Consider the following 27,102-nt stretch of genomic DNA (forward strand, 5'->3'; position numbering starts at 1 on the left):
AGAAGCACAAGTATGATGTTGATTGTATCACAAAACAATGCTATTCCGTACATTCGAATCCTTTTACACCTATTTTACAAGCTAGTTCATGCCTAAATGAAATGTCACAATTTATATAAGCCAAATGCAAGCTTTACTTTTCAATACTGACAGTACTGGGCTATATAGATTTTAGCCAGAATACAGATTTGTGGTATTTAGGGCAGAAGATTGTACTGACAAAAAGTTGTTTGAGCAGGCCCGACCATATTGTCAGTGGAAAAAAGTGCATTCTCCTCTGTTTCAGTTAAAGTGCACCTGGCTCTTTCAGAAAAAAAAAAAATCTCATGTGCTTTAAGTGTAGAAAATTTTAAAACATTTTTTACAGATTATCACTTGCATTCTACTGAAAGTCAATCCTGCTACTACGCCCTGCAGTGGTGGTCTAGTGGCTAAGGTACTCGGCTGCTGACTTGCAGGTCGTGGGATCGAATCATGGCTGCGGCGGCGGCTGCATTTTCGATGGAGGCGAAAATGCTGTAGACCTGTGTGATCAGATTTGGGTGCACTTAAAAGGAAAAAACTCATGTGGGCGAAACTTTCAGAGCCCTTGACTACGGTGTTTTTCATCATCATATGGTGGTTTTGGGACGTTAAACCCCACATATCAAATCAAAACCAAATCCTGATACTATTCAAAGTTGTTTCCACTTCCCGTAAAGGCCAGCTCCGGCAATTTTTTTACCATATCAGGATACTGGTGCTTCTATGTTCCTGAGACACTCTTGTCACATGCCCGATAGCTAAAATGCTCAACAAATTCGAAAATAATTTTTAATTACTGAAAAACCGCAACACCAAAACCGAACTCAAACAGAGTGCCATTTTACGTGTCACGTAATAATTCGCCTGACACTGCCTGGAACCTGCCTGATTGAATCTAATGCCCGCCAGATGGCACTACCTGTCCACGGCGTCTGCGGTGATCGGCTAAAACGCTTACGCTGTTATGGTAAATATATGGCAAATAGTGTGTGGCTCACAACACAGTACCACTTGCTAGCTATCACATGCCCACCAACACGGAAAAAGAAATCGCATGTTTAACCAAAAAAGCGCTGGCCAAACCCACACAATTCATAGCAGACAAGCAGTTGCTGCAGTGGCACATAAGTTCCATCACTTCCGCCAGGCAAAACTCAACGTTGCCCTCACAATATTGCCATTAATTCTGGCGAGGGGAGCGTTTCAAGGCAAACTATAAAATTCATTGGAAAAGAATCTGCGAAACTCTTAAGCCTGCAATTTGGCATGAATGGTGCAAACGTGCAAATGAACGTACCCAGTGAATTTCATTGAGATACACTGACCTCGAAAAATCGCTGAAGTTGGCCTTTAAAACAAAAAAAACTGCATTTGCTTCAATTAAATTGTTTCAATTGTTTCTAATTGTTTAAATTAAAAAAAATATGCTGTGTAGGTTAGTTGGGTCATGACAATGTACTCATTTGTCTTTTTAAAATATGTGATATATACTATTCAAATTCGATTTGAAATTATTCTCCTAAAACCTCTATTTGCTTTGAATTTGCTTCAGACCTAAAATTCACTATTTGCATTAGCCTAATTTATTGTGCATGGAAAAAATATGTGTATAGTATTGGCTATGTGGCTTTCTGTTGCGGCGTGCATTACAAGTGGTGGTATATTTTTATGCACTTTTCTAATGAATGTCTTCCCAGAAGCTTTGCACTGGCCACACCCTTGACGCAGCTGTTGTGCTGCTTGCTTCATTTTTTGCATCAAGCAGAACCAGAAAAGGAATCGTCTGCACCAGCCACCAAATTACGGCACTATGATGCATCTGCAGTCCGAAACTTCATCATGGAACAGAAAATGGGTCGAAAACAGCGGAAATGCGAGGCAGAGCAAGGCAGAGTGGATGCTGCCCGAGCAAGGGAGCTACGCTTGGAGAAGCTGTATGCTTTTCAGAGGAAGACTGCGTGTGACAGTGCTCGCATTGGCAGACACAAAATGAGGCGCAAGCAGGTGTGTAGCCTGACCGGTGTACTGTGGCAGGGCTCATCTGGAATTGAGCAAGAACATTTGGGGCTTTGCTATAGTTCACTGAATATATATGGCATAATATGCGAGAGAGAGAAAATCACTTTGTAACCTATTTGACTGCAAGTCAAAAGTTTCACTGTCACAGTCCACCTGGCTCCCTGGCTGTGGTGCTGAGTCCAGTTGAGTGAACCTTTTGACATGCTTTGTGTCAGCTACCAGCTTTGTGTCAGCTACCAGTAGTGGTCACAATATTGGGTATAACCCTTGTGGTAGAGTGATCTATGTTCTTGATGTTTTGGCCAAGGAGGATAGGATGTAGGAATGAGGAAAAGGTAGAGTGTCCTGGGGCATTTTTCATAGGTCGGCGAACTCACTCAAGAGTTGACTAACTCACTCATATCAAGCCGTGAGTCAGTCTCAGTGAGTACGGGTGAGTAATATTTTGGCGAATGCAAGTGATTTCAGTTGAAAAACATTTTAGTGAGTGTGAGTTTGACTCGGGAGAATTTTGTTGAGTCTGAGTTTGACTGAGTCCAAAGCACAAGATGTATTTTTTGAGTGAGTCTGAGTGAGTTCCACTCATATTTGCCAACTTACGGTAGTATCTACTGATCTTCAGAATTACTATGAGCCTTACCTGGATTTATGTTTATACTCGCGTCTACTCACAAGTAGTATTCGAAAACAGTATTGCTCGTAGACCATTCAATATTTATTAATCAGAGGGTTGAATTAGGTATGGGGGGGGGTTCCTTGTACTCCCTCTCCACCAAGTTTTCCGGGGAGCTTCTTGATAAGTATATCTTTCCTTGTCATCTCTTTTAATAAAAATTAAAAATGTCCTTGTCGGTTTGCAACCACTCACAACTCGTATTCCAAGGTACCATATCAAAAGGCGCCAAGAAGAGCATTTGATTACATGAGATATTAGGGTTAAAGAGCATTGTCGCCATGATTTAAAAAGTTAATTAAAAGAGTATCGTCGCCATGATTTAAAAAGTTAATTCTAGACGTGCAGACTCATGAGTCGACTCACTCGGGCTCACTCAGACTCGGATCGAGTCGTGAGTCTGAGTCTGAGCGAGTCCGGGTGAGTAATTTTTCGGTGAGTATGAGTGTGAGTGAGTCCAGTTTAAGAAAATTTTTCGTGAGCGTGAGTCCGAGTGAGTCCAGCTCAGGAAAGTCCTAAGCGCAAAATATATTTCATGAGTGAGTCTGAGTGAGCTCCTCAATTTTTGTCGATCTATGGGCATTTCTGATAATTAAGCTTCATGCTTGGTGCCCGACCTGTTAAAGATGAGTAGTGCAACTTTTTTATACTTTACATTTCACAAGAATACTCTGTAACCCACTGCCATGATAATTTGCTAAGTGGATGCTGTTACTTTATGGTGTAATAATTTTATATTTCTAATTGTGTGATGTTTATTCATGAGGATAGTTTGGTTCATTATATTGTAAATGACACAGGCTATTTTGCTATTTGAAGGCAGATAAAGCTGGCTTCACATAGCTGTGAATGGCAGAAATCGGGCCCTTCGTCTCCCCTATTCCTCATTAATATAATACTTAGTAATATGCTATAAACAAACAGTGTACTGATAAATATTATGTTAAGTATCATTAGTTGCCATAGTATGTATTACAGTAATTGTGCTACATTCATTATTTGCTAACTCAGTTATTTAACTTGGAACGCCAGCAGTATGCCACCTGCAGCGATTTTATTCACATTGTGTGCATCCTTAGGGAAGTGCTTTATAATGATTGAATGACACTTTTTTTCTCTTTGGTGTAGTGAAGCATAACTAGGGTAGGTACTTCATAAATAAGTTAATGGCCACTATTTGAGCTATGTCCCGTTTCTGTGTCTTGTGTTGGTTTCATTTTTTTTTGTTTTGTTGAGAATTTCGGGTAGCAGCTTGTACTGTCTTCGAGACAAAATAGTGTAGTGTGCTCAAGTGAGAACAAGCTTTTTTAAGTATAAATTTTATTGTGAAGTGTCAGTGGTCCATGTCCTTCTCTTGGGGTTGCTCAAGCTCAGCAGCAGTAAAAAAATGTAAATCTTGCTATCGTTGAAGTACTCGCATATTCCCACATGCCCTTGTTTGTTTGTTGCGGTATGTTCGAATTTAAAGTGGTTTGTTGGGCTTGTTGGTGCATTATTCTGGTGCACTACAGCGCAGAAAACGCACAACGGATAAAACACGCACAACGGATAGAACACGCACAACGAATAGAACACATGATGACGACAAGCACTGAACTTTCAACAATCTTTATTGGAAAATTGCTCATATATTATTCTGTACAACAAAGACATCATCCACTGCACATGCATAGTTAGGCCATCTCTTTATCGGTGAGCTTATATGATAGACTAAGGGAGCTTGCGAACAATGTGAAAAACACGTGTGACGAGGAAGATTTTGAAGGTTTCCTCGCTAGCCATTGTATAACCTGCCAGGATTGCTCTCCTGACTTCAATAACACTTCCGTCATTAAGAAGAGCAAAACGTGAATCATCCATGAAATCATAGCATCTGAACACATTTCCTATTTAGGGAAGGGTTGTGTAAGCTTGCCATCTCTACAGTTAACCAATAAAGAGATGCACCTATGCATGTGCAGTGCATGACGTCTGTGTAGGGCTGTATAAGTATACATGCAATTTTTCAACGAAGGTTGTTGAAAGTTTAGCGCTCGTCGTCGTTTCTCTTCCGTCCGATGTGTGTACGAGTTTCACCCACAAAAACTGTTAGCACCGCTTGGTGCAGGCTACATCACAATGTTTTGGAAGCTTCACAATTTTTTTTTTGTTTCAGATTGTTCTGTTAAGGTAACGTGCAGGACGTGAGTAGCCAAGTTTATCCGGCAGCTTATGAGAACACCAGGAGTAATCCTAGAAAGTTTTATCACTGCTGCATAAAAAATACACATTCTGACGATGACCAGATTACGAGCGGCTGACGACTGTGCTCACCAATATTACAGCATGCGTTGCTTGGGCTATGTTTTTTATTTTCTGCGCACAAGTTTGTCCCATAAAAAGTTCCATATTTACCAGTCTTGCTGCAGCCTTGTTCACTGTCTTAACCATCTGACAATATTATTTTTAATTTTGCTTCAGGAAGATGAAAAGGCTGTCCATGAGTTTGTCAAGCATTTGAAGTCAATGCAAGATGTGACCGACTTTGACCAAAAGGATAGTCCACCTCAAAGCTCAGCTTCTGGTAGTACTGCTGAAGGTACCGACACTGGTCACAATTCTCGTCAAGTGCATATGCAGCTGCAAAAAGATAGCGAGGTTTGCGTTGGACTAACACAGGCTGCTTTGGTCAGTCATGGCATCGAAGGCAAGTGCCTGTCGAAGACCTCTGTCAACCACCTAAGTCTTTCATCAAGCCCCTCACAGCCCATGGAAAGTGATTTCTTGAAGAACCCACTGGAGGGACAGCTGTCCTCTCCTTACGACTTGGGAACACCAATTCTGAATGGTTGCAAGAGACAGCAGAGACAGACGCAAGGCAAGTGAATAACTTTCATTCTGTGCATGCATTTACGTAGTATAGTAGTTCATTATGCCGTGTGTTGCTCATAGTGTGAAGCACAGTGTGGGTTAATGCTCTGCTTGAACACAGAGGTACTTCAGGCTGACCCTCTGATCACTGAAGAATTGGCTAATGTTGGTACAAGCAGGAATTAAACAAGCATAAATAAGGGATAATTGGTTGAGGAGCATTTACTAGGCATGATGTCCTGAAAAGTTTTCATAAACCCGCTGTAGTAACTTCAGAACACTTCACTCGTTCTGTTTACACGTCATAATTTGAGGAGTTATTTAAAACCGAATTTGTTTAAGTAGAATTGAAAAAAAAACACAGGTGTTTGCTAGTGGCAATATGGTTGAGCCTATTTCTACAAATTTTTCTCAGTGTGTCCACATCATCATAGCTCCTCCAACCTGCATTGCCAGTTTATTTAATATAGGTACCATACCAAAGCCAGCATTCAGGAGTGTATGTTAGATTTGGTACTTATAGATTCATAGCGTTCTTATTTTATCTTAGCTTTACTACAAGAGAGTTTGAATGAGGGCACATGAATGATTTCTCAAATTTTTTCCAACAAAATAAGCTGCGTTGTTTTCTTTTGGGTATGATGAGCCACATTACACGAATTATTTCTCAAATTTTTTCCAACAAAATAAGCTGCGTTATTTTCTTTCGGGGATGACAATCCACATTATTTTTTGATGTCGCTGATTATCCATGGCAAGAGCAAGAGCTTCCTGTTGACATTTGTCGCTCAACATGACCAGGTGTGCAAAGCATCATTATGCTTTTTTCGCTATGCTTTTGTCTGCTCTCTTGACATTTTTCATTTCGCGGTCATGAGGGCACAATATAGATTTTATTTTGTGGCATGCAATTTGGAAGTTGTATGTTTTTTGGTTGGTTTATATGGCATGGCAGGTTAATGCACTATCCACGTCAAGTGAAACTCAAACAGTGGCAAGTCTTCGCGATGGTGTAGTGTGCACCATTTAGTTATCGCTATTGACAGGCTACTATTGACAGGCGTGCGCATCCTGTTCGGCAGCTCTGCGCATATATGCATACCTGTCCGTCGTGATAAGTGAACGGTGCGTACTGTACGATCATGAAGGCTTGCCGCTGTTTGGGTTTCATTTGACACACATACTACCTTCTTAGAATGGACCTCAGCATTTTCATATCTGCCTTTTTTCTTTTTGATGCACCACCTTAGAAAACAAAAGCAACCCCGCCGCGGTGGTTTACTGGTTATGGCGCTCGACTGCGACACCGAAGGTCGCAGCGTCAAATCCTGGCTGTGGTGGCTGCATTTTCGATGGAGGCGAGAATGTTTGAGACCCATGTGCTTAGATTTAGGTGCATGTTAGAACCCCAGGTGGTTGAAATTTCTGGAACCTTCCACTATGGTGTCTCTCATAATCATATGGTGGTTTTGGGACGCCAAAACCCCAGACATTACTATTAGAAAACAAAAGCACAGTGATGTAGTAAGGCAAAATGGTAAATGGACTGGGGGTAGCTATATTGTTTGTTAAAGTCATGAGAGGTTCACAAAGCATGCCTATTGGTCGAAAGTGGGTCAGTCTCACTTTGATTTAAACAAGTGAAGAACTCCACTTGTATTTGATTAGAAACTGATTTTTCGAAAGAGCATTTCAATTGGCAGTAGACCAGAATTCATTAGAAGGAGTGCTATAAAATTTAAAGGAGCCTTTAAGGGGGCAGACTGGTCTTTGGGACCAAAAAGTGACAAAAAGTTTATTTTTTAAAATTGGCATATTTGGTTTCTGCAAGTATTTTTCTATCTCTCTACAAATTTTCACGCTCCAGGAAGTAGTAATTTCTTTGTAATGTAATTCTAACTGGCCAGATTCTTGGTGCTGTTAACATGCAGAGCTGTGAAAAAATAGGGAACCAACTTTGCGGCTTCTTTATAATTATGCCGGCACCTGTGTCTAAAGCTCTACTATTAATTTATGAGCGCCTTTATAAGGATTGCAAAACATGTGCACCATGATTGTTGCTTTTTGAAAAAACTGTGTGTTCTCAGTTTTTTCCATTTTTCTCAAAAAAGTGAATTTGTGACTATTCAGTTTTGAGGCCTCAATATCCCAGCAGCTAGGGCAGGTACAACAATAATTCTCTTTGCAGTGGAAACCTGTATGTGTGTAGAATGCAAGTATGGGAGGAGAATTTAGAGCTCATGCGTTTTTGATTATTTACTAATCATAATTGTAACACAATTCCAACAGCTTTTGAAAATGGATAGTTCATTTTACTGTAAAATAACCAATAAAGGCCTAACACAAAACAAAACAAAAAAAAAACTCTTCCATACTTTCAGTCTATAGTCAATAGTCTATGTTGGCATAGCCAAAATATCACTTTTAAATAAGCACTTTTTTTCTCCATTGCAGCCTTAAACAATAGGGGGTGAACTTAAGTTATCTTAGGAACAAGGTGAGTTGCAGGAAAAATAATTAAATATTTGAAATTAGCAGAAAAAACTGCATAACCCTCTGCAGTTTGATCAAGATCACTGAAGAAATAAACAAAAAAATGTCCAAGACCAGTCTGCCCCCTTAACTTACTATCAAATTTAGCCCAGTTGTAGTTTCCAGATGTGTGGCTCATAAAAAAAAAGCTTGTTTGCAGACATTGCTGCTACTCAGTAATCTACACGCCACCCTTCTTTGTTTGCAATGCTTAAACCTGGTGAGGGCCTGTACAAGGAGGTGCAAAGAACTCTCATTCTCTTGATAACACAGTGCCAGCAATACTTTAAATAAATTGAGGTTATTACATGCTACATGTGCATATGAGTTGTAGTTTTACTTGTTTGATCATTGAACTAAAGAAATGCTAGTCTGCAAAAAAACTTAGGTATAAGGCTTGTATTACATTCTTGAGCAAGACAGTGCACTTTTGCTCTGAGATTACTTGTCAGTGCAGTAGTTCAAATTAAAGGGGCCTTGCAAAACAACCTTGATGTTTTCTGCTGTACCTTTCATCATATATTTGTTATAGCATCACTGTGTGCCATCCTGTTAATAAATAATGGATTTATTATTGACGACTTCTTTTTTGTAAACAGTTAATACTAGTAGCTTGTTTACCAGTTGAAAGGTGAAAAAAAGAAACACAAAAAAAGCATGACAAGGTTATGCTTGGCCAAAGCTTACCAGCCGCTACATGTGCTGTCTTTTGTCGGAACTGATTACATTGGTAATGGTGATGGGAGAGACTTGGCAAACGGGACTCAAATGTACAAGTCAGGGACAATCATTAGAAATCACATCTAATCACCAGGCACAGGTAATCAAATTTTTTAGTACTGAGTATATGGGAAGCAATTATCTTTATTTGCATCTGCCTCGACTTTTCACTCAGGGCCAATGCTGCTTTTTTGCTCACATGCAAGGATATTCGGGTCGATGTCATTTACATCAAAATTCTTACAAAACGAGCTGCCTTAAAAATTTACCTGCTTGCAGTGGCACAGGCAGAAATTTGTTTATGAGCTATGGGAAAGGGGGAGGGGGCACGTCTCTCATCCGACAGGTGGTCTAGGCAGGTAAGTGTAGTCAAGTGATATTTCGTGCTCTGTATCATATGGTAGACAAAAATTTTAGGGGTGGCATGTGCCCGGAGACATTTTGTGAAGATGGAGCTGTGAACATGTCCAATTTGGTTGTGTTTGATGCATGGAGATCACTTGTGAAGCACAAAGTTGAAATACCTTTTCAAACAGAGTGATGGGGAGGCCGCTGGTAGCTGTTTCTTGGCGTTATCGAGCAGATTTTAAGAGAGAGCTGCCATAGTCAATGAAGATTTACCTGTAGTCTAATTAAGCTTAATGAGGCAGGAGAAGCCCTGTCCAGATGAGCAAAGTGCAGCAGCCAACTGCCTTCTTGAGTGAGGAAATAGTCGTATTCGCATACTTACTGATCATGTGCTCGTTGGTGCTATCCTGTGTTCAACAGTCTTTGAGCTGGAAATTCGTTGCCGCCTAAAGTTGCATCGGGCTATAGTCTCCAGGCAGGATTATGGCATTATTGCGCTCTGTCCTAACGTTTCCTTGTGCACATACTGATGTACTTGGCTGGACAGATTGAAGCAGTATGAAATCTTCCTTTAGAGTATCTATAAGAATTATGAATTTTGAAAAAAAAAAAAAGTTTTCCTCTTGCTTGGCCACGCCCACCCAACAGAAATGTAATACACTGCCGTGAGCAAAGCTCCGCAGCTGGCGGTGGTCTTCTTTTTCAAAACAAAGGTATTTCGGGTGGAGGGGAAGGGGTACCCAGTTCTTGTAATATCTTTGCTTATACTAGTACATCTTTTAAAAAGGTTTCTTCCAAGGCTCTACTTCTGCGTGGCACTTCACTTATTCCAAAGTGTTTTGGGACTGAGAAGAGGTGGCTTAGGGCCTTTAAAATAGAAAATTTAGATTATAGTATAACCTTAAGAAGTTATGTAATTTTGGCACTATATTTTTCAAAAAATTTCTGGAAAATCCCAGGATTGAAATTCTGAACAATAAAGTTTGCAACTGAGCATTTAAAGAAGATGTTACTAGAACTGTACTTACTCGCATAATGAATGCACTTTTTTGCTCGATAAATCAGAGCGAAGTTAGGGGTGCGTTTATTATGCGGGGCAAATTTTATGAAAACTTTTTCAGGGTGAGCGAAAAATGTGGTAGTGCAAAAAAAAAAAAAAAAAGGTCGCTTAGCCTTTCGCAATCGACATATGCCTACACTGTTTGGAAACAGCTTCATTGTTGCACTTCGCTCATCTTCATTGGTTGATGGTGCTCTCTTATTCAAGCTGTCCCTGCGTCACCCGCGCATGCCGTAAAAGTGTTTTGCGGCTATGTGTTCTCGCAATCATTTAACCGCAATAGTGGTATCTGCTGTGACCTCGAGGGGCGCCCAGAAGCGTACGCTAAGACGCACTTTTCCAACTTCGCGGCAACCTTGCACGCTGACCGCGCCGCCGCCGTTGGCTCGTTCGACCCCCGAAGTGACCCCCGAAGCATAAAGAAAAAAAATTTTTTATAACAAGATTAACGACAAAGTACGGCCGCCGCCACGCTTTCACATGTGAAGTTCTTGTACACGCGAAGAACAAGCGAAGTGAGAATCTGGAGTGCTACTATGTTGCGAAAATTGTCACAATCTTTTCTGGTCGACAAGCGATTTTTTATGGTTGTCCAAAAACCTTCAACGCGATAGTGACGAATGACCCTTCGCAACAGCAAATCCTGTCGCCGTTGCTCGAAAATCGCACGCACATTGTTGGGCCTTAAAGTTTCGTATTGGCAGAAAGCGACTGTTGGTTGGCACGGGCAGTTTCATAACCTTCGCTCGCTGTGTGATTATCAGCTGCGACGTCTCTACACTCTCACCATTTGTGAACCCCGCTGTGGCGCACAGAGAAAAAAGACTGGGGACGTGCCGTGCCAACAAAAAAGAAAAACAATTCGGCACGTGGAAACGGGTGAAGGGAAGGGGAGAGCAAGCTGAGGTGGCCGAGGGGGGTCGGCATAATAATAAAAAACGGAATAGATCTAATGGGTAAGGAAGCGCCAGGTGTCTGTTAGCGGGACTACTAGTGGGACTGCGAATGTCTGTTAGGTGTCTGTTAGCGGGACTGCGAATGTAGGGTGTGTGTTTATTACGCGGGGAAAACAAAAAATCCAAATTTTGGCGACTGACGTTGGGGGTGCATTTACGAATTATGCGTGTGCATTCATTACGCAAGTAAATATAGTATTCTGTCCACAAATGCAGCAGCTGTTACACTTGTGTTGCACGAGTGTTTAGTATGCCATATGCCATTGAACCGATGATCTATTGAATCAACGCTGAAGCACGAGCTGCCATATGGTCGGCTTTGAAGGCCATTGAGTCAGTAGTTTATCAAGACAACGTAACAGTCCCAGTACTGCTAAACGTTTGATGGCTATTGAGCGACGGAAATGTTAACAGCGCTAACGTGCCCTCTCGTTCACAGTGCACTCATACACACTATTAGAAAAAAGGAATCTAACTAGTATGCTTTAAAATCAGTATATGTGAGTTTTGAAAATTATTTAAGAGTGCTTTTGGTACTTCAAGTGTGCAAGCAGTACATACCTTCAAATGTGCAAACAGTGCATACTCTTGACAATAGCCACATGCTTGTCTCCAGTGTGCCGTCTCGCTGTGCATCATGTGTTCGCTGCTCAACAACTTAAAAGCTTAATTTACATTCATAACTATAAATAAACAATTTTTTAAAACATTTGAACTGCAACAACAGGCATGTTTGAGTTTTTAAGTGAACTTATATTGTTTACTTTAGGTGGCATGAATACGAAAATAAGGATCGGCAGCACCACACAAATTTTTCAAGAGACACCTGCACTACTCAATGCACATGTAACACCGTTGTGTAGCTACGCGACAACTCTATCGAGTCGATAGAGTTGTGGAATTTTGACGCCCATCAGGTAGATGGCCTCTCAAAATGGCCCGTGTTACAGAGGCCTAAAGAATACTGGCAGAAGGGGGTGTTCAAGCCCTCAACATGGCCTCTAACTATGCCAATGATGGCTAGCACAGCAGTGATTTCATTTGCACTCCATAACAGTGAACTTGCTTTAGTATGCTTCACTATGACATAGCGATGTAGTGAAATGAATGGTAATAGCATAGAAAACTGCCATGCAGTGAACCACAGTACATAAATAAGAAATTCTGAATTTTGATTTGGTTTAATCGAGGTTTATTAGAGATGCTACAATTTTTATAATAATTAATTTATTGTGATAGTGCCAAAGTAATTTTGGTGTTATACATGTAATTTTCTTGGGCGGTTAGATTTGGTAAAGCTTCCCTTTACTATAAAGCAGGGCGCTCAAACAACTAGTCCACAGACATTTAATTTGTAGCCTGGCCCCCACATGGCTGTCTGCATTCCATATATATTTATTTTATTTTATTAAGTGTTTTCATGAGCTACACAGACAAACTGGCCTCAAACATTTTACTCTCTAGTAATCTCATGCAATCACCATGTGTTGAAGCTTGGGATATAAAAACAGCGCAAAAATATAGACAAGGACAGAGGAAGAGACGACACCGTGTTGAAGCATAAACGTGGAACAAAAATGCTATATTTCAGACAAGTTGGGATTATGTCATTCATTCTCAAAGTCAGTATTAATGTTTTTCTCAAATCCGGAAGTCAAGTATTCTTCAGAAATTACCTATATGTGATATCGAAAAAAGGGCTTTCAAGTGGCATTGCTAGTTGACTTACAACAAGACTCCCCTGTCCCCCCTTCTTGCTCCATTCACGTTCCCTGTACTGGCCCGTGTGGGAGACTAAATTTTGTTAGTGCAACACACTAGCTGAGATGAGTTTGAGACACCTGATACAGAGATATTTACAGCACTATTTATTAGATATTTGCCACTCAAATTAACATGAAAGGGTACTGCGGAGTTGCAGCATGGCGGATTTACGGAGGTCACCGCATCCGCTGTCCCTAACACAAATATTGAGTTTTCTGCTGTGTGATTGCAGTTCGCGCTGCTTTGTAGAAGGGGAGCCGGTTGTTGTGGTGCTTTCATTAGTTTACCGCTTTTAAACTTTTATTTTTTGTACATACTGTCTCATGTTGTGATACAATATTGCAATACAACTCAAAAAAAAAAAATATCTGGCTTAATAGTTGTGTGAAGGTGAATATTGACTAGCTGTTTGAAAACCTTTCTCTTTCTTAAATTGTCATTGTTGTTATTTAGAAGAAAAAGGTCTGATGTCTATCTTACACATTTTTCTTATTTGTTCTTGCAGAATTTCAGTACGAACCGACTGAGCAGGTCCTCCGCCTTGAGGAAACTAGTACAGAAGTTAATGAAAAGCTAGATGAACAGCTGAACCTTTTGGGCTGTAATACTGCCTTTCAATTGCCAAACTATGGTATGTAAATTGTGTATTTGTTCATCCTATTTATGCTACACTAAATTTTGTTTTTGAATGCCTGACTGGGAGAAATTGTTCATGCTTTGAAGTGAAGCTAAAAGCAGTAAAAAGAATGTTAGTGTATTATTGCATGGTCATGTTCATGAAAGTAAGATTTGCCATTGACCTAATTAGTAGATGTCGACGTCATCAAAGCTTGTTTGGACTTGCTGGTAACTTGTCCTAACAGATTAACAATGCATGTGAGAACCAAGAACAAAGAAAGCATCAAGACAAACATGAACTTGCTGACTGCTTTTTATTTCATGATTACAATTTACAGGATGTTCCAAGAAATGTCAGAATATGCCCCAAAATAAGGACAATGCAATATTTGCTTACTGCCTTCATGATTACATATTTTGTTGTGGCAGATGTGTTGAGATGAGCTGAGACAATAATTGTGGCATTTATTAGACAAGATAGGGCAATCAGCTTTTTAATTAGAGACTGCACATGATAGGGTTAAATAGGAAAATATAGTCCTTGCAAAGAACCCATTGGCACTTTCAGATTTCCAAAAGGCAGCCTTTGGTAATTATTGCATAGTTATAAAACTTGAAAAAGTTCGCTGGTGAAACTGAAATTCTCCCGTTGACCCAGCCACCTCTCTCCGTCAGTTACAAAGTTAATTGTTTTTTTTAAATTTCTGTCATATTGATGTCTCTGCTCATGATAAAAGGGACGCTGCAACACTTTTGCAAGTAAGTATTGAATGGCTTCATTAAAGGAGATTATTGCCTCATGAATCAACTACTGCAAAAGTTTTTAGAATCCATCAAGTATGAATAGAGTTAGTGTAAAGATTTGTCACACTCTGTGATTGCTTTTGCTTTTTTCTTGTCCCGATGAGGGCATCGGAACCTAAGCAGGGAAGGATGGCATGGGGGAGAAATTGCATCATGCGCGCCTCATGATTTTGAGCACATGATTTTTTTTTTTCTTCAAAGGTGCGGCTTACTTCAGTGCAGGCACGCACTACTGGGCACATGGTGGCCTCTTGCACCTCAGCATGGTCAAATCGGCTAATGGCCATAAGTTTGGGTATATGGCGTAGGCGGTTATATGGCATCATTTTTAGAGAGAAGAGGGAGTGATTTCTAACCGACTTTGAGAATTATTTGTTGATTGCAAGCAACGTGCTCTGCTATAATGTTTTGCTCGTGTGTTCTCATGACTACCAATTGGCAGCGTGTTTTGACCATGCTGAAAAAGTGTTCCAGGGCCCCTTTTAAAGGTGTGCTGCTACAAAAAAGTAATTGTTAAAACACCGTGAAAATGTTAGTTTTATTACAGCTGAAACTTGATATAATGAAGTGATGACAACACTCATATTATTTAGTTAAATTGGAAAGTTCGTTAAGTTGGGATAGGAATTCTTTTGGTACTTTGAAATCTAAAATTTTTACATAGCAACACCCAGAATGTACCATTGTTTCTGCCTCCAATCCATGCCTGCGCATGCTAAAAGTTTGGGAAGGTGGTTTGAAAGCAACCCCTGACATGAAGCCTCCGATATTGCTCGGGCGTTAGGGACATGGTGTCTGGTTAATGTAGGCGAGGTAGACTTTCACATCAATCTATGACTGGCTATGAATATGCAAAGAACAAATGCAGTGATTCTGTAAAGAGGCTAAGCGAGAAAGTTTTCAGGAGAGAATCTGTGCCGTCTGCCTCATAAGCCATTAACCCCTTTTGCGATCGCTGGCCGTGCACTCGTAGGGGCCCTCTGTACTGTGCATTTTTTAGCGAAAGTGCTTGCATATGCAAAACACTCCCTTTTCTCTTCATTGTAAGCACCTAGCAAAAGATATTGAAGTACATTTTCGGTATATTTTCAGTAAACAAAAAGCTGTTGAGTGGAACTGCTGCTTAATTAGTACAACTACCTCTGATATGATTGGTTTCGTCCCTGCATTCTTCATCTGTGTTCATCGCTCAGAAACGGAACGCCTGTTAAGGGAGTGGACTGGTCTTTGGGAACGAAAAGTGACAGAAAAATTCATTTTTTAAAATTGACATATTTGGTTTCTGCAAGTATCTTTCAATATTTCTGCAAATGTTCACACACTAGGAAGTGGTAATTATATTTGTATTGCCATTCTGACTGTCCAGATTCTTGGTGCTACCAAAATGCAGAACCTGCAAAAATGGGGAGCCTACTTCGAGACTTCTTTATAATTTGCCAGCACCTGTGTTTGAAGCTCTGCTACCAATTTATGAGCATCTATAAGAACATTCGAAAACATGCACACTGTAATTGGTGTTCTTTGAAGAAACTGTGTGTTAGGAGTTTTTTCCACTTTTTTCGAAAAAGTAAATTTACGACTGTTCACTTTTGAGGCCTCAATATCTTTGCAGCTAGGGCAGGTACAGTAATAATTCTTTTTGTAATGGAAACCTCTACATGTATAGAATGCAATTATTTAAGCAGAACTTAGTGCACAAGCCTTTTAATTAACTACGTATCAAAATTGTAACTCAATTACTACTTTTGAAAATAAAAAGTTCATTTTGTTGTAAAATAGCCAAGAAAGGCAAAAAAAAAAAAAACCCTCTTGCATACTTTCAATCTTCAATCATTAGTCTATGTTGCCATATATTAAATATAACTTGTAAGGAAGCACTTTTTTCTCTATGGCAGCCTTAAACAAAAAGGAGTGAACTTATGTTATCTCAGGAACAAGAGTTGCAGGAAAAGTAATTACATATTTGAAATTGACAGAAAAACTGCATAAGCCTGTTCAGTTTGATGAAGATCACTGAAGAAATGAAGTGTCCTAGATGAGTCTGCCCCTTTAAATGGAACGTATTTTTTCGTTCCCTTATACGGACACTAAAAAGCAAAGCAATTTTTTTCGTGTTGGTAAATTACAATTTCACAATCCCCAAAACACCACTGTTATCGCGACGTGACGCTTAGTAAGTGAGAAAATGTGCAAAAAGAAATGTGGGTGGCGATGCCACGGTGACATTCCCGCACGAAACACTGCGACGTAAGAAATTTTGAAGGCGTCTACTAGGTACTACATATCTTCCAATTGATAAATATGAAGTACATTATAGTCTGTCGGTGCCCTAGACATAGCATACAAAGTTCCAGAAAGTTTAATTGAGTCAATGCCACGAAAATGCCGTAAATACATTTTGAAATTTCTTACATCATGTGCGGAGATTTTGGTGGGAAATATAAAAATTAAACTTCAAGCTTGATTTTCTTCGCTAATAATGAACTTGTGGTAATGAAACATATGGCATTAGAGTTATCAGAGTGCAGTTTGTCAATTTAGATCAAGTCATTGTTTTTCTTTAGTGTCCCTTTTAAAGTTTGGTTTAATGAGCCTACTATGGTTAAATCTCGCAAATACTCCAATACTCCAATCTCTGAAGTTGTCGCACTTCGCAGGCGTTTCAAAGTGTGAAAAAGTTTAAAGCAATGTGGTGTGTGGAGGGCGGCATCACACTCTTTGCACCCCCAGTGGCTTTCACTTTGTCTTCTCTTGTCAAGTATTTTCCACACTTGACACTACTTTGAGGGTTTCTTGTTCACGGGATTAGGAGGAATCTGATGGGGAAAATGAGCTCATTCGGTCGCTTCAAGGCATTAAGTACCACCAGTTTTTTTATGGCTGGATGAAAAAAAAAAAGCCAAAATGAAAAAAAAAGCATCACCAGAGTGCCTTCAACCAATATAAGTTACTGCCATCAGTGTACCGATCGATGGCAGTATCCAAGCATCTTTAGATTAACAAAAATGTGCTGGCACCCATTAATAGCATTAAAAAGTCCTCAAGGTGATTCGCCAGCAAGATTGACACTGGAGGCGCCCATTAATTTGCAGGCTTTGGAAATGAAATGGTAAAGTAGCGAGAACAACCACTGCTGCACCTAGCCCTGTTCTGTTCTTAAATGGGCCCTGCAATACTTTTTTAAATGATCATTGAATGGTTAATGAAGTTTTAAGAACCTGTAAAGTAGGTGAGGAGTTTGAGGGGATTTATTCACTCTTTATGCGCTTTTTCTCTCCATTCGTACCAGCGAAGCACATTGAAAGCTACTCATGAGGAGGAGGGATAACAAGGGGGCAAGAAGCGCATGTCATGTTTTTGAGCATTTTCTTTTTTTCTTCAATCCTTACCTTACCTTCAGTGAGCGAGCATGTGGGCACGTCGCGCTAACCTGTGGAACATTTATAACTATGCACCTCTTGATGGTCAAATCAGTGAATGGCCATAGACTTTTAAGTTTATGGCGTGGACATATAGGTTGGGAAAAAAAGTAGCAACTTTTCGCTGACTTTGAAAATTAATTACAAATTTCAAGCTGTGTGCTGTGCTATAATGTTCACCTCACATGTTATCAGGTGCCTCGATAAATGATAGGCCGTGTTTTTTTACTATATTGAAAAAAATGTTGCAGGGCCCCTTTAAAGGGGTGTTAATGCCATTTTTCAAAGGTGTGTTTAATCAGCCATAGTAATCTTCTTGGTGTAGAGATTGTTCTGAGGAAGTGTGAAGTTTAGCAAATGCTGATAAAATATGTTATTCTGATATTAAAATCGGTTTCCTTATGGCACACCTACCAACATCGACACTAGCTTGACGTCAGGCTACAGTACTAGTTCAGGGGACTTCATGCAGCAGTTGACTTCATGGTTAATTGTAATGACTTCAGGTACTAAGACTTACGGAATTGTTGCTTTTGTGTCATCAAAACATCCAAAATGGCTATTTGTGCATCTTCATTGGAACAGTGGTAAGGAGTGGCTGTGGAAGTGTCACGATATCTTGCGCAAACATGTGACGAGAAACTCTTGTGATGATGTGATGTCAGGTAGACACCAAAACTAGTTTTAAAAACATACTGTAATTATTTTTTCAAGGTGCATTCACACTTGGAAGTACATTTTCTAGCCTCTTGAAAGCTTGGCGTTTCATTTTATGCAAGTAGACAACTGCAAATTTTCCTGTCAATGCCCTCTTAGGGTCCCGTGCATGGGTGCTGTGAGCAGCCTCATAAGGATTACGCTGAGGCCAGAACTAGGTTATTTGATGTTGTAACATGATAGCGTGATAACATACGGATACAACAAAAACCTATCTTTGTCAAAATTCTTGGCCTCTTTATGGAATATTTGCAGGAAAAACTTGCGTTAATGCTTTGAGAGTCAAAGATGTACATGTACATTGTCCGCCAGCAGCCACAAGATGGTCACAGACATTCAAGAACGTCATTGCCTGCATGTTTAGAAATCTTGCCTTTTTCAATAATTTTTCTTGCTTGACATGTGGTTTGCCACATTGCGGGAATGCACAAAATTTCTTTCTAGTGCCAAAGTCTGTTTTTTTTATGCTTTACTACAGCGGCACGCCACCTCGGTTTCGTTCTTCGGCGAGTTCATGCTTATTGCACCCGCAAAACTGCTGACTTTATGTTTTAGAATATATTTCTAAAGGTGATGGATTGGTTATTGTCCTGGTTATTGTCTCGTTTATTCCTCTCCAATGTACGACTAAGCTTGATTCCAGGCAGGTGTTGACTAACACAAATGATGCCGCTATGGCTGCGTTCCCTGTTTCGGGGACTCACAGGAACAGTTTTCGTCTCGTTGGCTATAAGGCAAATGATTATTAAAAGTTGCAGACTTGTTTTTGCTTTCTATATGCGCTCACAACTACATTGTTCTTCTTGGTGCACTCAGCCGCACAGTTTGCTTGCTCTGTTAAATTGTGCGCCAGTTTCTCTGCCACTAGTGAGTCTACCAGTGATTCTTCCAATTCACGGCTCAACAGCCAAATCACAATCTGATTCAATAAATGTCAGCCTGTCATATGAGGACTTGTTTATGAGTTAAGTCTCGGATGCTGATGAGAGAGCAACATCTCAAAAGTGTGTGCTGTGAGACGATGCTGACTGGATCAAAAGCAGTTTTTATTCCTCCATGTTTCCACTTTAAGCCTCTTCATGCACTCATTTTCGTATGTCTGTTTAGCACACAGGCATTCATGCCAACACAATTTTTTGTACATTTATCTGGCTGTCATTAATTAATTTATCTGGCTGTCACTCACGAATACACTATGCGTATGTAACGATATGAATGATTTTTTTGTCTCTTTACGGTCACTGAAAAAATATTTCGACAACTATTTTTTAAAACTGATTTATCTGAAGAATGACATTGACTCCATCTTTAACTGATGCATGACTTGGCAAATGGAACTAAATATTTCTAAATGCAAGATATTGCGCATGTCTCGAATATTATCTTCTCCTGCTACTTACTCACTTAACAGCATCCCACTCGACTCAGTCACGTCTTACCGTTATCTAGGCGTACACATCACCACTTGTTTAAGCTGGTCACTTCATATTCACTCCATTATTAATAATGCAAACCGCGTGCTTAGGTACATTCATCACAACTTCTCTTCCGCACTTGTCTCACTTAAACTACCTATGTACAAGATACTGATTCGTAGCAAGATAGAATACGCCGCTGCAGTATGGGATCTGAGTTCAATTAATTTAATTAATACTCTTGAACTAATTCAAAACAATTCTGTTCGCTGCATTCTTCACAACTACAGTAGTCACGCTAGCATTTCTGCCATGAAAAATTCACTCGAACTGCCGTCTCTTGCCTCACATCATATGCTCTTCTGCCTCTGTCTATTCCACAAAATTTATCATCATATTCCAACTCTTCCCGAGGCACTTCTTACGTATCATCTAGAATTGATCATCCCAATAAAGTTGGTGTTATGTCATGTCTGACCAAAACATGCAGCGATTCATTTATTCCCAGAACACCAGTAGACTGGAACTGCCTTCCCGGATCTGTGGCCATTTTGACCGATCATCACTTGTTTCGTTCTGTGCTAACTAGCATCGTATAAATGCCCATACTTACTTGTTCTGTTTATACTCAATGCTTATATTTTGTTTTTTATTTATTTATTTATTTATTCATTTATTTTTTATTATTAGCTAACATTGTATGAGTAATAAATTGTGTTTCACCCCCCTCCATAATGCCTTTGGGCCAGAGGGTATTACGAAATAAATAAATAATTATATAAATTTAAATCGGCGATAAAAAAATCGACCCTCAAAGGGTTAAATCGGGTTTAGTAGCCAAGTTTGTCTATTAGTTCGAGTTGCTGACACTGAACCCAATGGGTATTTGCCAGGGAATGGAATTCTCTTTGTTAGGTCAGAAACTTCATAAAATTGAGTTTCGTTAGATTGAGTTTTAGCTGTTTTTTATTTCTTAAAGTGCTTTTCTTAATAAGCATGAAGAACCAGGCACAGAATCCACAATAAATTTTAATTAGGAAAGCATAATTGGCTAACAAAGCAAAGATTATACTTTAGTCTGATACATGGCTTCCACATTGATATTCAAAAAAAGAAAATGTTGGTCTTTTCTTGTTAAAGCCACTGACACACAATGCATCATAGCATTTTATTTTAGTGGCTTTTAGTGTCTCTTTTGTTAGCCTGTTTTTCCTGCAAACAGAGCAGTGTCCCAATTATAGTTTGCAGCTAGGCTTATTGTAATGCACTGACAAGTTACTCTCTAACTGCTGCTGTGTGTCATTGTTGTGTTCCCACAGTCAGTCAGTCATGCAGCAAGCACGTTGGCAAATGTAGTGTCTTCTGCATGAAAGTGAAACTTCACATACTGTACCTTTGGTGCGAAGCACATAATACCAGTCATTTTTTGTCTAACCATGGGCATTCTCGGTGCAAATCTTCTGATCTTTTTAAGGCTGTATTAGTTACTTCAGAATGAAAAACATTTAGACTCATTTACTCACTTATCGTAATATTTTTAGGGCAATGTGATGCTCTATTATTGTGCAGCACCATTGTCAGAATCTGCCTTTGCGTTGTGCTACGAAGCACTATGTGGTGGGTTTGATTCCAAATCACTGCAGTTGAATTTTGATACAGGCAATGTGTAAAAGTGCCAGTATACATGGATTTAGTTTCTTAATAAAGAACCTCAGCTGGTTCAAAATTAGTCTGGAGCTTCAGTTTCTGGTTTGGGCTAATAAACTACTGAAATAAAATTTTTTATTGTCTGCAGTATGTTTTTTGTCTCATTGGTCAAAAGATTATATACATGAACTGTTTGAACATTAATTTGGAGACGGCAGTCAGCTTATTGCCAGAATGCACAAGGCATCATTTCTGTTCTGATAGGTGTGTGTTTATTGCATGTGGGAAAGGTGTTTACAGTAGAGATTTTAGTAGCCACTTATATGGAGGGCTTCACCACTTATTGCATCAGTGTTTCTTCAGTTTTTCTCATTATAAAAAGGGCCTTGGTGTCACTCATGAAATCCAGGTAAAATACACAAGGACAGGCTGTGATGCACTTCTTGTTCTGCTTGTTTGATAACATGAAATTTTGTACTGTAGGATGTGCAACATGTCTTTTGCAGCTATATATAATCATTGACTCTTAGTACTCAATTGTTGGCATTCCTCCTGTCACTTGCATTGTCTTGACATTTTATTTGCTTAGTTGATCTGTATCATGGTAATTCATTAGATGTATTGGTGATTAGATAAATGCTACTGCTCTAGTTATATACTCGATGCATCCTGCTATATTTGTATCTGTTAACCTGTCTGGTCTGCTTTAGATAGCACTATCTCACTGTGTGATCATATACTCAGATGAACACCATTCTTCTGGAATCACTGAGAGGCTTCATATGACGTTATCTGAGGCACTTCAGTCTGTGTGTGGTTCATTCGAAGTGGATGATTCTTCTGGTTGGAGTATGGTGTTTGAAAAGTCTTCAGACAAAGGTGTGTAAATTTTACTAAATGTTTTTGTGCTTGAGATGAATGCAGTGACAAATGAGATGCCAGTAACTACTCTCCTCTTCCACTCACTCCCCAAGCATGTGAAATGTTTTGTTTTGTCATTAGTACAGAATTGTTCAGTTTACAGACAATATGCTTACAATATTCATAAGCTCAGTCTTTTTTAACACAAAAGTGTCTTATGCTAGGGTCCACCATGGGTCACTGACGTATTTTCATCATGGACGTGACGTAAAATATATACTAACAGATTGCAAAGAAAAAAAAAAGTTCTAGAGTGGAGCGTCGAACCAATGACCTCTAGTTTCACAGGACGTGATGCAAACCACTATGCCACAAATAGGGGTAGAAGTTCTGGGCCAACTGCGCCATTCCAGGCTGTGCATATACAGCGATTTTTGCGATAATTGTCAATTGGAAGTGTAAACTGCCAAATCTAGCTTATTATTGTTGTCGAACGAGCAACACTGAGCGTTGGCTACACCAAGGATGCGGCCAAATTCATATTCATTGGACTTCGGTCACGTAATTCGGTTTATTCTTGCGGCTTGCTAGTGCTCGTCCCATTGCAGTTATCGCTGTGGTTTCCTGCAAAAGTGGTGGCACCAACATGAGCAACTGTTAATTATCAAGAAATACAGTGGAACCACGATAATTTGTACCGGCCGGTAACGCGGCACGATCATTGCGCTTACAAGCGCAAATGCGCATCGTCTGACGTGCTCCACCGCCACCAATAAAGAAATACAGTACCACAGCAGATGTTGTCAGCGGCTGAAATAGTGACAAAATGGACACTCTCGGTTTTCCTCAATACAGACGTGTGCTTCTCTATTGCGATGTGATACTAAGTAACCATTGACAGTTTTATTAAAACACGGAGTGGTCGCATGGGCTTGGATCATCTCTTGGTTAGTTGCGTGCAACGCGGTGCCTATGCTGCCCACGCCATCACCACTGGGTGGTTTGCTCACCATGCCCGCGGATTTGTTGTGTGGATTGCTCGTCCCCACTTCGCTCCCGAAAAAAGCACAGATGAGTAGAGTAGTGTGTTTAATTAGCATGGGGATAACAAACTTCCACCAAGTGAAGTGGAAGTTTGTCTATACTCCGACTGCAATTGTCTATACTCCGTTTCACACATCAGGTGTAATGGTGTGGATTGCAGCAGATTCTTTCATGTTTTTACCACCCAGAGTATATTTTTATTGTGGTTTCAGGCTGAGTGTGAAATGTGCATGTGCATGTTTTGTCTCTGTCTCTCTCTCTCGCACACACACAAACGCATGTGCTTGCACACACACACACACACGCACGCACACATGCACGCGCGCGCACACACACACACACTCACTCACTCACTCACTCACTCACTCACTCACTCACTCACTCACTCACTCTCTCTCTCTCTCTCTCTTGTAGGTGGTAAGTCTGGTAAGCTTACTTGTTCTGAACGTTCAGTGAAAATCATTCAAATTTTTTTCACCAGCAATAGTTTTGATGGTCGATGATGCTTAGCCCTAGAAAGCTGCTCTGAAACTAACTCGTGCAGCTCCAAAACATATATTTTGGTGCTCCTAACCTGCTCAAAGATTACCCTTTTACTGTGCCAAAACTGCTCTAAAACAGCATTATTCCTGCTCTCTAGCTAGCTGCTCTAAAACATTGAAGTCCTCTTCCACCCCCGCAGAAAGCATACATTGTCCAGCTCGCTAACAGTTAGTGAATTATATACACTATGTATCGTTGGCAGTCCTCGTAGCTCAGCAACTTCAGCGCGTTTTCACCATCAGTAATGAGATAGTGCGAGGGGTGCATGTTGGGTGCGTGCCCCTCGCGCCATATATAGCGCACCCCTCGCGCCATATATTGTTCTCTGGCGTGGTCGATCATTTGCACACACGCTTATTTCTAGATTTGAACGCTTTGTACCGCTTGTGCTTCCACCGCAAGTTTGCTTTGAAGTTATAGTGGTTAAAAAGAGCTCGGAGATCACTTCGCTCGCTGACGCGACCGCATTTACGAGAGGAGTCTACTGCTCACACACAAAGTAACAATTCTGACAGTTGTTCGCGCTTGTCCTGTGTATACTTAAGCGTTCGTTTCGTGCGTATTTCTTTCTGTTTGAGCAACGTGCTTTAAGTGTCGAGCTGTGGCACTTTATTGTCCATGCTCGTCCTGTGTATGCTCATTTCATGTGTACTTTCTGCTTGAGGTGCATGCTGGATGTTTCGGGCTACTTGCCGTTCTTCGTGTGACATTGTAATTTATTGTTGTAGCATTAATTCCTTCGCCCTAATGGCGAAACAATGCATAATAAACGCTCAATTACCTCTGTGAAGACATGTTTCACTTTTGTGTTATTCCACTTCCTTAGAATAGGGATCAGTCTTGTTTATTCTTAGTGGCTTCTTTCAAAGCATCAGTTTTTCACTTTTTGGCAGTATCGCCTCACTGTATAACTCTTCCACATACTTATGTTTCAGATGGTACCTTCGTTTTTTCAAGGCTTCTTTTAATTTGTGCATGAAATAATTGACTGAGTACTATTTCATGTTACAGAAGTCTCATATTAAAAGTAGTTTAAAATCATTGTTATTTATAAGCATTGTAGATACTTCTGGCATAGCTGCATTGGTACATTGAATTTTTGCCTCCCCTACCTAGTAATGGGATCCCAGAATTGTTTGTATACCTTGTGTTCCTCAGAAAATATATTGTATTGATTTCTGGCAGCATCAAGCATTTCTGTGGACACTCAAGTGCAGAATGAAGCTGCAAAGAAGATACAAAATTTTTATCGCAAACATCTGATTCAGAAGCGGAAAGGATTGTTTGAAAAAGATAACCACGTGAGTTGAACGAACATTTAGTTTTCTCACTGCTGTACTTTTTGGCAGGGTCATTACTCATCCTTAGGGGAGTCTAAAAAAGAAAGAAGTGGTTAGCTTTTGTTAATAAATCATATTACTACAATGCTGAAAAGCCATGATTGCTATCCCAAGTCTTCATGAGGAAGAAAACATGCAAAGAAAAAAAAGAGAGATGGCAATGTCGTCTTGCTCACCTTGAAATTTTGGTTTTTGGGCAGTCTGTGCTTCATTATAATGAATTTTTCTTTTCAAATTAGATAAAGTGCCCTATGAAAGGGTGAAGGATACAAGTTTTCAAGTTTTGAGGACTATTGTTGCACTGAACCGGCTCAAATGCAAAAATAATCTTCAAAACCACTCTGATGTACCAATTCTTGTATTTTGGCATAAAGTTTAAGTTAGAATTTTCGTAAAAAATTTAAGTTAAAATTCTCTTTAAACTTTTTCTTGTAATCATCCTTATGCTAAAAAATTAGCGAATATAAATTTAAGGACTCTGTCTTTGTTAGGTACAATATTAATGGGAACTATCGCAGTGGGGCCAAAGAAAGTATGTAGGGAATGTTATTAGATGTAATTTTAATTTAAATGTGAAGAAAAAAAGTGGATAAAAAGATAACTTTCTGTCAATAATCTCTCACATACTACCTGAAGGCTTCAATTCTGCCAGAATGAGACCCTCACTATGGATGAAGGAAAGACGTGTAAATTTAAGGGCTCATTTTTTCTTTGTTAGGCATAATAATAATGAAAACTGACAGTGATGCTTGAATTAAGAGTCCGCTGCCAGCATAACGACGTGATGCCAACAGGCAAAAAAAAAGTGTGTTTCGCTCTCACCGTCATTACTACTGGCGGCGCTGAATGACACTCTCACATTTACGAATTGCTTATGAGTTGCTTATGAATTGCTTACGTTTGTTGCCGCTGCTTCGATGATTTCCAGGGCAAGTGTGTATGAGCTGTTACCATTTATATGGCTATTCTCAAACTGAGGCTCACATATGCATGCACTTTCAGAATATTAACTGAAATATTCAATGTGAAATTGCTTTCATTAATTAAGCTTATCATGTTTTATAACCATACCATGTTCTCTTTCAACTTGCAAAATGTATGTCATGAATGTTATACAATGGAAAGTATTTGCTTGGAACTGGCATAGCAGCATCTTATTGATATGTTTGGCTACTCCAGATGTTGCTGCTGTGTATATGTATTGTAACAACTTTTCAACAGACTGAAGAGCAGTGATATCAACATCAATAGTTTTCGGCATTGAACACTCAGACTTTATTATGTGCATAAGCAGTTAAATACAGCCTTGTTGGTTTCAGAAATACGAAAAAAATGGGGCAAATGCAGCATTGAGTTGCATTCTTGAAGAGTCTTCACAGCGACAGAGAGAGTCTAGAACTGGCGTCTCCAGCACAGAGTTGTCAGCTCCTGATGAGGAGCCTTCGCGACACCTCATGCCTGATCCAAATACCATTTCCAGAGCATGGAAGAGCAAATTTTCAAAAGGTAATGTGTGGGGCAAGCTTTTTAGTAATGCATTATGATGTCATGTGTACACTGCAATAGCTTACAGAAGCACTCATCTCCATTGCTTGTCTTTTATATTAGTGCTCGCCTTTGTTGTTCATTACCAGCCCTTGTCTGCTGCTACTTTTACAGTGAAGCTGTGTATGGCTAGGGCAATTTGTCTTTGTGCTAGTACCTGCACTGAGCATGAGTAAAAATAGTTATCCTCCTCCCAGTTTCCC

At 39.8% G+C, this 27,102-nt stretch overlaps 1 protein-coding gene across 6 annotated transcripts in view; it reads left to right on the plus strand.

The window, feature by feature from the left end:
* The window catches only part of LOC119187804 (uncharacterized), a 214,571-nt gene that overhangs the window by 65,628 nt on the left and 121,841 nt on the right, over nt 1–27,102 (plus strand). For all 6 annotated transcript variants that reach the window (XM_037435890.2, XM_075878856.1, XM_075878855.1 and 3 more), the window contains 6 exons: nt 1,790–2,028; nt 5,177–5,573; nt 13,452–13,577; nt 22,311–22,445; nt 25,200–25,315; nt 26,674–26,860. In XM_037435890.2, the coding sequence (XP_037291787.2) occupies nt 1,790–2,028; nt 5,177–5,573; nt 13,452–13,577; nt 22,311–22,445; nt 25,200–25,315; nt 26,674–26,860 (1,200 nt within the window). The remainder of the gene's footprint in view (nt 1–1,789; nt 2,029–5,176; nt 5,574–13,451; nt 13,578–22,310; nt 22,446–25,199; nt 25,316–26,673; nt 26,861–27,102) is intronic.

Source organism: Rhipicephalus microplus, chromosome X, assembly GCF_043290135.1.
Source record: "Rhipicephalus microplus isolate Deutch F79 chromosome X, USDA_Rmic, whole genome shotgun sequence".
Taxonomy (NCBI): domain Eukaryota; kingdom Metazoa; phylum Arthropoda; class Arachnida; order Ixodida; family Ixodidae; genus Rhipicephalus; species Rhipicephalus microplus.